General features: G+C 37.4%; 2 protein-coding genes across 2 annotated transcripts; one reads left to right on the plus strand and one right to left on the minus strand.

The window, feature by feature from the left end:
• The first annotated feature begins 95 nt into the window (after window positions 1-95).
• LOC132191040 (protein NETWORKED 2A-like) lies at window positions 96-3,651 on the plus strand. The gene is made up of 2 exons (XM_059606061.1): window positions 96-189; window positions 908-3,651. Exons 1-2 carry the CDS (start codon window positions 96-98, stop codon window positions 3,562-3,564), a joined length of 2,751 nt encoding a protein of 916 aa, XP_059462044.1. The 3' UTR covers window positions 3,565-3,651.
• Window positions 3,652-4,283: 632 nt separating this feature from the next.
• On the minus strand, window positions 4,284-12,087 carry LOC132190414 (uncharacterized). Its single transcript, XM_059605402.1, has 6 exons — window positions 11,579-12,087; window positions 11,135-11,327; window positions 9,587-9,673; window positions 8,338-8,724; window positions 6,046-6,196; window positions 4,284-5,440 (listed from the first exon to the last, which is right to left on the minus strand). Exons 1-6 carry the CDS (start codon window positions 11,647-11,649, stop codon window positions 4,791-4,793), a joined length of 1,539 nt encoding a protein of 512 aa, XP_059461385.1. The 5' UTR covers window positions 11,650-12,087; the 3' UTR covers window positions 4,284-4,790.
• Between the last annotated feature and the right edge of the window lie 1,468 nt (window positions 12,088-13,555).

Raw genomic sequence — 13,555 nt, forward strand, 5'->3', positions numbered from 1 at the left:
CTTGCCACCACCACCATCATCACCCTCACGGTTTTTCTCCAATGAATTGCATTGCATGTCATTGACTCTTCTCTGGACAGAGAGAGAGAGACAGAATGTTGCAGAGAGCAGCAAGCAATGCATATTCATGGTGGTGGGCAAGCCACGTCAGGACAAAGCAGTCAAGATGGCTGGAAGAAAACCTCCAAGGTATGCATGTTGGTTTTTTTTTTTTGATTCTATCAATCTGGGTGTTTCTCGGTTCTCATGATCAACTCGTTAATGTCAATATATAGAGCAGTGCAATTTTCTGTTGGTTTGGTTTCACTCATATTTGGTTCAATTCTCTTTTGAATGTTTATAAGTTTCTCAGTTTCTCCTTTAACTTTCGTCTATTCCCTTGCATTCATTCGTTCTTCATTGACGCCTCTGATAAATTATCACCTATCTTAAAAGCTTAAGTTGATAAAAATTGATGAATTTAATCATTTAATTTATATTTTAACATTCCTCCTCACATGTGGACTCAAACTCTCGTTTGATAAGTGAGGAATAACATATAAAATATTTAATTGAAATGAGAAGTAAATGACAGAGATAAAGTTCAAACTTAGAACGTTTGCTTTAATACCATGTTAAATCATCGAATATTCCAAAAACTTAAGCTTAATCAATACTTTAATACATTCTCAGAAATTCTTCACCAGTTGGTTATAATGCATTCTGTCAAAGCCTATATCTTGAAGACTGTAGCTTAAAAGAGCACCAAGTTATAATGGTTAAGCAACTGCTGAATTATTTCATTGCTTTAGAATTTGTACTTGAATGTCCCAATTGGGTAATATGATTTTTTCTTTTGTAAGAAAAAAAATGTCATATATATTTTGAGACCATTGTAAATATGGACATGTATTTTCACAATTAACAGATTTGGAGGAGAAGGTGAGAGAGACGCTCAAAATCATTGACAATGATGGGGATTCGTTTAGAGAGAGGGCAGAAATGTACTACAAGAAGAGGCCGGAGCTCATAAACTTTGTGGAAGAAGCCTTCAGGGCATACAGAGCTTTGGCAGAGAGATATGATCTCCTGTCAAGACAGCTGCAAACTGCCAACCGCACCATTGCCACAGTTTTCCCTGAGCATGCTCAGTATGCAATGGATGATGATGATGATGATGATGATGAAGAAAATCTCCCTGGAACATCCACTGATCCAAACAAACCCATCCCAAAAGTCCCCAAGATTCCAGAGAAAGATTTCAGGAGCCAATCTATGTTGATCTCAAGGAAGAAGGGGCCTTTTAAGAGAGCTGTTAGTTCTGCTAAAGCTGCTTCAGGGATGAGCAAAAGTGAGGCATTGCAGGAGATTGATAAGCTTCAGAAAGAAACATTGGCACTGCAAACTGAGAAGGAGTTTGTGCAAAGCTTGTATGAACGCGTTAATGAAAAGTATTGGGAAATTGAAAACAAAATCACGGATACGCAGAAAAGAGTTTGCGGCCTAGAGGATGAGTTTGGCATAGAAATTGGTATAGATGATGATGAAGCTCGAACTTTGATGGCTGCCACGGCTCTAAAATCGTGCGAACAGACTTTGGTTAAGTTGCAAGAGAAACAAGAGGAATCAGCAGAAGATGCAAGAGTAGAGCACCAAAGGATTAAGGATGTCCATGAGAAGTTTGCAACAATCAAAAATGAATTTGTTTCCAAACAAACGGATGGAGTGGAATTGAAGAACATGGAGCAAGAGAGACATGACATGGAATTGGAACGGGAGAACGTTGTTGAGGAACAAGTTGATGTGAATTCAAGAAGCTCGCTGAGTGTGATGGAACTGGCAGAGAAGATTGATGATCTTGTAAAAATGGTTGTTACTCTGGAAACTGCTGCCTCTTCTGAGACTGCTTTGGTAGAGACACTAAGGTCAGAAACAGATGAACTTCAGGAACACATTCAAAGATTGGAAGGGGATAAGGAGAATCTTGTTGAGAGTTCAGAAAATATGGGAAACAAGTTAAAAGAGTTGGAGGAGGAGCTGCGGAGAGTTAAAATTCTCAACACAAGTTTGGAAGACAAAAATAACAATCTGCAAACACATTTCTCTGAAGCTAATAATCTTTCTGGGAAATTGCAAGGTGTGGAGCAGGATAAGGAGGATGAGGATACAGGATTGTTCCAGGATGTGATCAAAGCTGTTCCTGATGCCGAACCAGAAAATGGGTCGGAAGAAGATAGAGAAAAGATAGCAGAAAAGGAAGAGAAGAAGGTTGACGACACCCTTTCGATGCCTGAAAAACCTCAGGAACCATTGCAGCAGGAGAGAGATGAGAAGCAAGATTCATCTGAGACAGTAGACAGTAATCTTGATGTTGTGGCAGAGGAATTAGAGGAAGAGGAGGAAGAAGATCAACCTATCTGGAAGAAGATGTTTGTAAAGGGGTTAGAGGACAGAGAAAAGATTATACTAGATGAGTACACTTCAGTTCTTGGTAATAATAAGTTATTAAGGAAGAAGCTTAGTGAAGTGGAGAAGAAAAACAAGGATAGCAACTTTGAACTGGAAATGCAGATAAGAGAACTGAAGAGTGCTGCTGCCTCAAAAGATGAGATGATCCAATCTTTACTTCAGAAACTAAGCTGCCCACAGCCAAGTACAAATACCACACCAGAATACAAATACGTGAATCAGGAAAGCATTAGCCAAACAGCAGCTATCACAGAGGCCTCTAACATCCTCCTACCTTCGAATTCGGATCGAAAGACACTTTCTGACTTATTTGGTGATGAATCTACAGAACTAATCGGCGAATCCCCCGGAAACTCGAAAAGATCTCTTGCAAAGCAAAAAAACATCAAGGTAAATCAGGTTGATCACCACCATGCTGCTTCAAGTAATGAAGAAAAATTCCGCTCCGAAATCGATGATCTGCTGGAGGAAAATCTGGAGTTCTGGCTTAGGTTTAGCACTTCAGTTCATGAGATACAAAAATTCCAGACTTCAGTCCAGGATTTGCATGCAGAGTTGCAGAAAGTAAAGGATAAGAAGCAAGAAGGAAGTGGCAAAAACCAATCATCAAAATCAGATCTCAAACCCATATACAGACACCTGAGAGAGATACAAACTGAAGTGTCTTTATGGTTGGAACATAATGCAGTGCTAAAAGAGGATCTGCTTAGTAGATTATCATCCTTATGCAGCATTCAAGAAAACCTATCAAGAATGTCCAAGGCAGATTATGCAGAAGAAAAGACAGCTCTTACTGCATACCAGGCTGGAAAGTTTCAAGGTGAGATTCTCAACATGAAACAGGAGAACAGCAAGGTCTCCAATGAACTACAAGCAGGCCTCAATCGTGTGACAGCACTGAAGGTTGATGTTGAGAGGACCCTGGAGCAGCTGGATGAAGAGCTTGGGATTACAGCATCAAAGAAATACTTGAGAAGTCAGCCTAGAATTCCCTTAAGGTCTTTCTTATTTGGGGTTAAGGTGAAGAAGCAAAAGCCATCAATCCCTTCATTCTTCCCATGTGCGAATCCGGCATTGCAGAAACAGTACAGTGATCTAGCTGGATTGCATGTGTAGATTAGCCCTTCTCTCATTGTTTTGTTTACTTTCAATTGGAGTCTTCTTTCTTGATTCTGATAGTTGAATACATTCCGAAAAAAAAAAAAAAAACCTGCTTTGATGATGATCCCTCTGGAAGAGAAAAAAAAAAAGCATAATTGTGCATTTTGCATGACTCAAATCTTCTAATACTATGGCCAGCCAAAAAGGTGTCAGTGGGAAACCTTCCAAGATCAAGGATAAGTATATGGTTATCTGAAATGGATAAATCAAAGCGAGCATCTTTTGTGATTTTATTGCTTCTTCTCTTTGAAATCCCATGGATTATGTTCAATTATCCTTTGTCTTCAAAGCTGCTTTCAAAAGCTTAAATTAATTAAATTTAATCATTTAATTAATACTTTAATACTTCAAAATTTTGAAATATTTAAATGAAACAGTGTCAAATTTTTGCACTTACAAATAGTCAAATGTCATTTTTGCACGTCCAAACACAGATTTACGTTACTCCTGCCTCCTACTTTTCCAGGTTGAATGTTTTGGGAAAATTACATTTATTGGCCCCTAATCTATCATTGAGGTTACACTCAAAATAACAAAAATACCATAATAATAATAAAATACCATAATAAAAAAATATATATATATATATTAAAAAAAAAAAAAAAAAAACTGGAATAAATAGTTTCATTACCAGCTCCTTGCCAGGTCGGTCTCCTGCCTGCATACTATATATCATGCGAATAATTTCTGTTTTCCGGAAACACTGCTATATACATATGTACACACAAACACAGATTTTAGCATCCCAAAGAGACCTCCCTTTCAAATGGAAACCACCCAACTCGAACGATATTCCATCTTGAATGCTCGAGTGCATCCCCCATTCCCCCACAATACCATCACCCTATTAACAAAATGAGAAAAATTTACACCAATTTCCACAATATTCTCTAACATCTAAAATTTATACACAATTTCCTAAACACAATTCAAAATAGAAATTTCCAGCTATTCACCACATCCATCTGCTACCGTTGTTGGCAAGTCTGCCTGTTTCTCATTTGTGCCTTGATTCTGAAAATTCACCTCAATTGCAGACTGATTTTCACATCTAAGTGGTGAACCCATCATATCATTATCGCTCATGTTTTGTCTACCTTCAGCCGTTGTCAATGGCACAGCTTTCTCATCACTTTCAACTGTCTTCGTGTTCAAAGAACTATTTGGATTGTTAACACCATTCAATTGTTTTGTGCACTCTGCTTTCTTGTCTGGTGACGGGGCTTTGATCCCTCTGCAGTCCTAACCTCTTGCTTTGGCAGAAGTTCAGAGGGCAGACTAGAGCCAACAGCATTAGTCGGTTCAGACAACATATTTGATGATGTGGCAAAAGCGAATGGAGCATGCTGAACTGTTGGCAAGGAAGCGTTTACCAAACCGGGATGTGAAGCAGTACTTGTGACAGTGGCAGCAGGATAGGACAAACACGGTTTGGCTTCAAGACGTACATTAGTTTGGGTCTCTGAGTGAGTTGACACACCGCCAGGCACGGACAATTTGGTTGAAAAACCACCTGCGGATTTGAAGTGGACAGCATTCTTTGCCCGGGTAGCCTTGATAAATGATGCAGCATCTGATGGAGAAGCAATGCGGGCACCAGCAGCAACTGCAGTTGCTCTTAATGCAGAATCTAAATCAATAGTAGGTTTTGTTGAAGGTTTTATTGAGGATACTTGAGATTTTGCTAGGGAACCCAATGATCCAATGGGAAAGGATTTTGTAGGAATGGAGCCTTCTTCAGACTGGTCCTGAGCTTGTATAAAGTTGCTGGCAACCATAGCAGCTTCACCAGTTGTAGGAAGCACAGAGTTACTAGTTGTATTTGTTGCAGCTGTTGCCAAATTCAAGGAGAGATCATCCAAATTTTAAACACATACCAAAAACTAATTGCGTTAAAAACACCAGAAGCCAAAAAATAGTAAGCAATCACTTATGCAAATGAAGTTAATCATTCAGACAAATTCATCAGAACTTGTAGATTCGTCAGTACAGGCATATAGTACTAGTTTACAGCTTTGGGAACCACCAAACATTTATCTTGTCCTCTCAGGACACATCATCTGGTCACCTTGTCAAAACCATATTCAGTCCGTCGAGCAGAAAATTAATAAATGCATATTTCATTTTTCTCCAAATTATCAAAAATAGATATAAGTTCTCATAATTCAAAACACAGCTAAACGTTGGACCAAGCACCAAAGAAAGTTCCAGATATTGGCCTCAAGTAAACGTAGATGCCTATAATTTCAAAACTGATCAACAGCTTATGTAGGTTTTCAGACAGATGTGTCCCCCATAGAGAACACACCCATCAAATAGTCAAGATTCCAAATTAGGGGGGGGGTGGGGGATAAACCATGCAGTACTAGAATATTTGATATACTGTTTGCCAGGCACTCCAATATACTAAAAATAGAATAAAATGGAGGGGATTACCAGAACGTATGGCTGTTAAGTTTTTAACTGGCATATCGAGGGCTAGGGACATTGCGTGATGAGCTGCCCGCCGTGCCTCAAAAAGTTGTGAGCCAGTGGAGTTGGATCCTACATTTAAGTTGCCACGCCGCTTCTTAATAATGGCCCACCTCTGCATATGCAGGAAAAATCTATAACAATCAGTAGAATATAAAGAAAAAAAAGGCAGAAAAGGGAAGAAATGAAGAAAAAAAGCTCTAAGGGTGGACAGAGGTTGAGTTTCACTGGCATGATACATCCTACCATGTTCAGAAAATCATCTTGATTATTAGTAGAACAAAGGTCAGGGCAAACAATGACTATACAAAACTATCACCAAGAGGTAAATGCATAACGATTCAATTCATTTTAGTAATAAACAAGAATATATAGGATTCATTATGTATCACAATTTCATCACTACATTAAAGGGTTTTCGTAAATATATTGATTTGGTCGACCTGATATGATAATAGAAAAGAAATTTAAAGACATTATAACAAAGTGACATTCACAATATCCACTAAAATGAAATAAAAACTAATAAAAGACAAAAAAAATCCGTTGCCGGGATTTGAACCCGGGAGAACTGGGTGAAACCCAGACATCCTGACCAGACTAGATGACAACGGATCTTTAGAGAATAGAAACTAAGTTTCATGATTGTTAGTTAAAGAAAAAGCTTTTCATAGTCAACAGAAACTTATATTAAAAAAGAAAGAAAACAACTTACACTTCACTGAAGCATATGCCATTTTTCAGGTGAAGCTTGTGCCTCATTCCCACCTCTCTCCCTGCCCCTCCACCACTCTGCCACCGCCACATCCCCCTGCCCCTAAACTCCTCTGAACCGTTACTACCACCACAAAGCGGGAATCTCCAACCACCACTACCTATCTACATTTTGTAGGTTTTTTGTTGATTTTACAGTTGAGATTTTCAATGCAACCAAACCAAACACTAGAAAACTATTTTTTAGGGAAAAATATTTTATATCAAAACAAATGGAACCTAAATATGAGAGTGAAATTTCAATTTTTGTTGCATGTAGTCAATTCCTCCCTGGCAATGTTGTTGCTAGTGATTATCAGTCACAAAAAAAAAATACTGTTTTAGGTAAGTGTGTACAGATAAAATCTCACATACATACACAACCTATTAGGCTTCACGCATTACATGAAAATTTGGTGGCTAATGTTGTAAATTGTATAGGATTCAAAAGAGTAGACTGAATTTCTTCAATAGGGTCATTGAAAAAATTTCGTCTCATCACAAACAAATGGTAGGAGATCAATTGTAAGAATTGAATGCCACAATTTTGAATATCGCTCAATTTGTGTATTCCTAGATGGCAGATTCATGGGGGCCCAATTAGTGATAATGAGTTTGTACTGAAGTCATCTATTATATAAACACGATGGAAAGTTTAATTTGTGCAAGTCATCCAAATACACCCTTGATTCCAATATGATTCATTTGAGTTTATTTATCATATCAAACTCCTGTATCACCCCAAATTTGGCTTAAAAGGATTGGCTCTCATTTTTTACTTCAAGGAACATGACTAACACTTAGTCAAACTCATGAATCATCCAACACAATTTACTTTTTCTTCATTTCTGTGGTACATATAGGAAGTGGAGATGGATGGTAGTAACCATCCACCTACTCATAGGTAGTAATTCATATATAGAAGCTATTGAAATTTAAAGTTAAGGACTAGAGCTAGCATTATCAAATATAAAACGTTTATGAGGTAAAAATTAAAACTGCACCATGTCACTAAAAAAAAATTCTAAATGCTAAAAAGGTTTATTAGCATTCAAATGGCCCTAAATTGTCAAATCAGGTGATTCCCAACTTATGCAATTTATTAGAAAATGAAAAGTTACAAAAAGGCAAGAACCACTGTAAATACATTACTTTGCAGTAGTGCTTAGAAGCCCGTCTAACAGATGGCACACATCAATGATTTCCTCAGAAATGAGCCAGCCATCATCCACCCCATGGCCAAAGTGGTTCATCAGGATCACAGAGCAAATAAATTGGAAAACGGATAAAATCCAACAGTAAAATTGGAAAATTAACCCTTGGTCAATCACAGAAGGGAACAGGTGACACTCGACAGCTTTATTGGCTAAACCCTACTATCATTCAAATGGAGCATTTGTTCTCTATCCACTGCATTAATCACACAGATGAAGAAAAGGCATTGATGAAAAAAGTACACAGAAAAGGAGAACAACCATGTAAAAGTTATAAGGGTTAGTTAACCTGAGATAACTGTGAAGCAGTCCTATCGAACTTGAAGTCTCCCCTTAAAATGTTCACCCAATTTCCCTCACCACATTTTTGCACGGCAGCAATCAGTTCCATATCCTCTGCCTCTGACCATGGTTTTCTTTTCCTTCGTGGAGGCAGGTTGCCACTGGCTGATCCATTCGCATCCAATACTTCAGCAGGTATAGCTACAGGAAGGGCCTGCTTCTGAACAGAAACCGAAACAGTAATGCTTGTCCCTTGCATTGAACAGGTAGCTTCTGAATTTTCTGAAGGAGCTCTGGGTGACAGACCATTGGGTATATTTATAGTTAATGGTGCATCAACTATTGAGCTGGTTGGGAGGCTAGACTCACTTGGTAAACCAGAAGCAATCAGTACCTGAACAAAAAGCGATCGTTCCCAGAATTTAAACAGGAGGGAATTAAAATCTATGAACCAGTAAGATAAAAAATGGTTCGAGCACTATGATTGTTCAAAAATATCAAATCAAAATAGATGTGCAAAATATGACATGCCAGCCTTAGTATATAATCTAATGGACTGACCAGATATTCGATGTTCTGCCTCATGTGAATATTCAAAAATTTAATCAAAACGAAGGGAAGCTGAACTCATATACAACTAATATAACCATACTCAATGCAAGCAATCGAATTATCACAAATCTCAGCTGTAGTCCCACCCATTCATAGCACAAGCCATTAAGATATCCTACAATCTATGAGTAAGAAAATTTACCCCATATTATGTCGGTTGGGTCGGGAGGAGGATTCACGGCATGCGTCTTGGCCCTTAATTGATTCATAAACCTCTGTGTGAATAATTTTTGTTCTCCAAGGTTGTAACTTTTTGTGAATATTAATACCTTTTACAGAATATGTGCAGATAAGAATCAGAAAGTCACTGGAAATTACTGAACCTACTTGCCCAGTACATTTATCTAGGGACAGTCTCTTTGTGTTTCACCACTACTCTTCTGCTATTACTCTAAACACTGATTTATTTACAAAATCAAATTTTCTAATTACCTGAAGAAACCTACAAATGTCTAGATTGGATGCTAGATTTGTGTTGAAAAGCATACTTTTAAACAAAGAACTAGCAGGGCTCTTTGTCCATCCAAGAGAGTAAAAAACCAAAATAGTCAATTCATGAAGCAGACCAACTCCATTAAAACTGTTCACCCAGAAAATGCAAAACGAAGAATTCTGAAGTAAATCAATCATCATACTCAACATACCTTTACACATGCTGCAGCCTCTGTAGAAGATTCATTGCTAGCAGTGGGAAGAGCTTCAACTTCATACTCTAAATCACTATCATCATCCTGCAAGCCAATTTTAACATCAGTGTAATGATGAAAAATATATATGTATCTTAATGATCATGTGAGGCAAAGTTTACTTCTGAGAGAAAATACAAGGTATAGCTGGTAAGATAATGTGGGGAAAGGTCTACTGCAAGAGGTGGACGTTATAATTTATTTAAATACGCCAAAGTTCTATGATAATCATTTCATTGAAGATACAGGTGTGCAAGAAGATAACAAAATTCTAAGTTAGCAAAATTACTAGGCTATATCTCTAAGGTATTCATGATTATAACTGAAAAGACAATGCTAAAGAATACAACATTGGTGAATGCAAAAACAAGCAGCAACACAAACTAGAAATGACCAAAACAAGTGCATTTTCCATTTTATGTTGTCTCATTATTAGAACAGTCCATATGGTATATCCACAATATGCAGAATCTTCAGTACCAAACAAAATATAAGTTGGCAATATTTTACTGGCCAGCCAAGTTAAAACACAAACTAGGCTTGTTATACTTTTTTTTAAATACCCCGAATAACATCACGTCGCAAGAGTTTTGGTCCGACTATCATATGTAGGTCCAGAATATGTCATTTAATATCCAAAAGCCTATTTCAAGGAATTCGCCAATCCTTAAAACGCGTTACATTTTTAAGGTTGCTTTCATGTATGCACCATGTGCCAATAGAACTAGTATGCAATTATTATTTAGGATCGAAGTCGCTTCCATGTATGCACCATGTGCCAATAGAACTAGTATGCAATTATTATTTAGGATCGAATTCAACCATTAGTATCTTTTTGCATTGCTCGAATTCTATCTAATGGGACCAAAAGATTCCTTTGAGACAGTCAACTTTTTCAACTGCCTTATGTGGCCGCATTTCTGTCAGTTAGTGAGCTTTGGTAAAATCCTCTCCTTGTGAGCAGTGTCATGGCCAAAGAATTAGACAAAAAGAAATTCTCGTGCCATGTGAAATTTGTACCAATGAGGGAGACGTTTGGGTGTTTGGAGGGCAAGGATTTGAGTGTTTCTCACCACCATTGTACTTCATCTTTTGTTAGTGAAATATCCCCTCTCTACTTTTTTTCCATATAGAATCCTAACTTGTCATAAAAGTAGCAAACAATGCAATACGAAGACATACACTTCAATCACAGCCATCGTATTTGTCATCTCAGCTAGTCAGGGGCGGAACTAGGTGTATGGGTGGAGGCTTTTAAAATTTCCCCTAAAATTTTTAAATTTTCTCATGTTTACCCTACAAAATGATTTTTTTTTTTACATCCTAAAAAAGTATTCTTTTTTAGTTTTTTGCCCCCAAACCTAAATTTCTAGCTCCACCCTTGCATCTCACAAACCCCATTTAGTCCCACAAACCACTCAAATTCACCAATTTACTTCGACTATCAGACCCCATCATTCATAAATAGTTAGCCTATGAAAATTCAAGGAAAGGGGGCAGACAGACCATAGGATGAGCCCCATCTTCCAATTTATCGAGCAAAGTATGACGATAAGCTAAATGGCGCCATAGCATCTGGTACTCCCTAGCATCCGAAATCCCAGTTGAAGTATTCTGCACCAACGCATTCCAGTCGATCTTCACGCCCGGACAATGCGCGACTTCCTGAAGCAACGCCAGAACCGTCGTTGCCGTATACCTGCCCAATCCCAGAACCCCTCCACCCACATCAATGTAAAACCCAACGACATATCACCCCTATCTATGTGTGTGTATGTGTGTGTGTGTGTGCAGAATCTATATCCTCCAAAATTAAAAGATAGAAAACAATAAAACAAAAATCCTAAAACAACATATTACCCAGAAGAAGTTGAATAAATATGTATTCATGCAGAATCTTAGATAGAGTAGATAAAAAGAAAGAGCTGGAGAGAGAGAGAGAGATGGGACCTTTGAAGGAGAGTGGAGATGTCTTCTTCGCTGATGGAACCCTTCATGCGCTTCTTTGTTTTCTCAACCATTCTTCTTGTTTTTCCTATGGCATGTTATATTGTTATGTACTTACGTAATCTGGAAACCTCAAAAAGCAACACTATCAAATCGGCCGCAAAGAGAAAAGGAAAAGAGAGACGAATTCAAAAACAGCCAAAACCCTAAACTCTAAACCCTAGATTGTGTTTCAGAGAGAGACAGAGAGCTAAGTATTGGTCGCAAGAGAAGAGTTGAGGTGAAGAAAGAGGGTGGAGGAGTAGCTGTTGAAGAGCGTCGACGACACGCGCCCCTTCAGAACTTGTTGGCCAACAGAAATGGGTGGAACGGGTTCCCGGCGACGCCGTTCTCTCATCGACGACACTCTCCCCTTCCCCGCGAATGACTGGAATCGTTGCTCTGCCGGTCTGCCCTCGGTGGCTGAAGAGGACGACGAATTGACGGTAGTGCCCCTACCGCGATTTTGCATTTATTATAAATCCGTAATTTTCTTTTTCTTTGTTTAGTGTACAACATTTACTCCCATTTTAAAGTAGGGTTGAAAAAGCGGTTGCAGTTAACAGTTAGTGTTTAAAATTTAACCGCAACCGCATTTGTAAATTTTACTAACCGCTAGGCAGTTAATCGCCCGGTTAGCGGTTAACTGCATCCGAATAACCGTTTTTCTACTAACTGCTTTTTTTGGGCCTTTTATTGGGTTTTTTTTTTTTTTGCTGGTTTTAAGACTCACTTTAAACAATTTTTTTTTTTTTTTCCCTTTTCATGTCCATTTTAGCATTAAAAATTGCTATATACCAAAATCCTTGTTGGTCACCTTCTACAAATCTATACAACATATAATATAAATAAAATTACAACAATTTTTGTAAATCATCACTTCACTTATAGTCTTGTACATAACATACAAATAAATAAATATATATATATAAAGCAGTTAGCGGTTTTCAGTGCGGTTTTTAATAACCACTTTCAAAAGCAGTTAGCGGTTAATGCGGTTAGCAGTTAGCGGTTATAACGATTCTAAATTTTCACCCCTAATTTTAAGTGCTTTATTTCTTTTATAATAACGACGAGCAAATAATAATAATAATAATAATAATCTTAGATTCTATATTTGTATTACACAAATTACAATTGTCAACAATAATAATAATAATAATCTTGAAATTACTTTTTACTTAACAAAGATTAATTCCAGGGTTAGTTGGAAGTGAAAAGTTAATTTTGTTAGATGAATATTGAATAAAATTATAGTATTTTTATTTCTAATTTAAAAACAAAAAATGAAGCATTTTTGTTTTTAATGCTTATTGGAGAGTAGTTATTTATTATTATTATTATTATTTTGATAACGTAGGAGAATTTTACTCAGATTAATTGCACATCGTAAATGCATGTTGTACAATAATCATCACTGTTAATCAAACTTCTACGGGTAACTGACCCCACCCGTCAGAACCAGTTACCAGGCAATCCAGAAGCTTTCAACCCTGACGTGACGGGCTAGGCTAAGCAGTTATTTTATAATGTCTCTTGAGAGATGTTCCAGCGAGTTCTCTTTCTTTCTTGTTTTCTTTTTTATTTTTTAAATGTTAATGCCTTCGATTGTTTTTGTTCCATCAACATTGATCGGAATGCCTTCCTTGCATCCGCTATCTGTCCATTTGCATGAATTATAGGTGAATTTTTAGCCTTAACTTTGGACGGAGAATATCATATCCATTATCAGCACATATGCAAATGAATAGCGGATATCATATAATATAAGTCGTCTTGTAAAACAACGGAATGTTGGGATTTAATCCCAAAATGAAGCTAGTTGAAGAGCCATTTTAGATAAAAATAACATTTATCTCATCTATTGTAAATGCTTTAAGAAAGATAAATGACGTTTTCCCATTAAAATACCATCTCCCTGTGGTTGATATGGGGCAATAA

The sequence above is a fragment of the Corylus avellana genome, chromosome ca8, assembly GCF_901000735.1.
Source record: "Corylus avellana chromosome ca8, CavTom2PMs-1.0".
Lineage (NCBI taxonomy): Eukaryota > Viridiplantae > Streptophyta > Magnoliopsida > Fagales > Betulaceae > Corylus > Corylus avellana.

Coding starts and splice junctions, on each gene's coding strand:
- LOC132191040 (XM_059606061.1), top strand. CDS start 96: ATGTTGCAGAGAGCAGCAAGCAATGCATATTCATGGTGGTGGGCAAGC. Junction 190..907: donor GCTGGAAGAAAACCTCCAAG/GTATGCATGTTG, acceptor CACAATTAACAG/ATTTGGAGGAGAAGGTGAGA.
- LOC132190414 (XM_059605402.1), bottom strand. CDS start 11,649: ATGGTTGAGAAAACAAAGAAGCGCATGAAGGGTTCCATCAGCGAAGAA. Junction 8,725..9,586: donor AGGCTGCAGCATGTGTAAAG/GTATGTTGAGTA, acceptor CTTTTTGTTCAG/GTACTGATTGCTTCTGGTTT. Junction 6,197..8,337: donor CTGCTTCACAGTTATCTCAG/GTTAACTAACCC, acceptor CTGCATATGCAG/AGGTGGGCCATTATTAAGAA.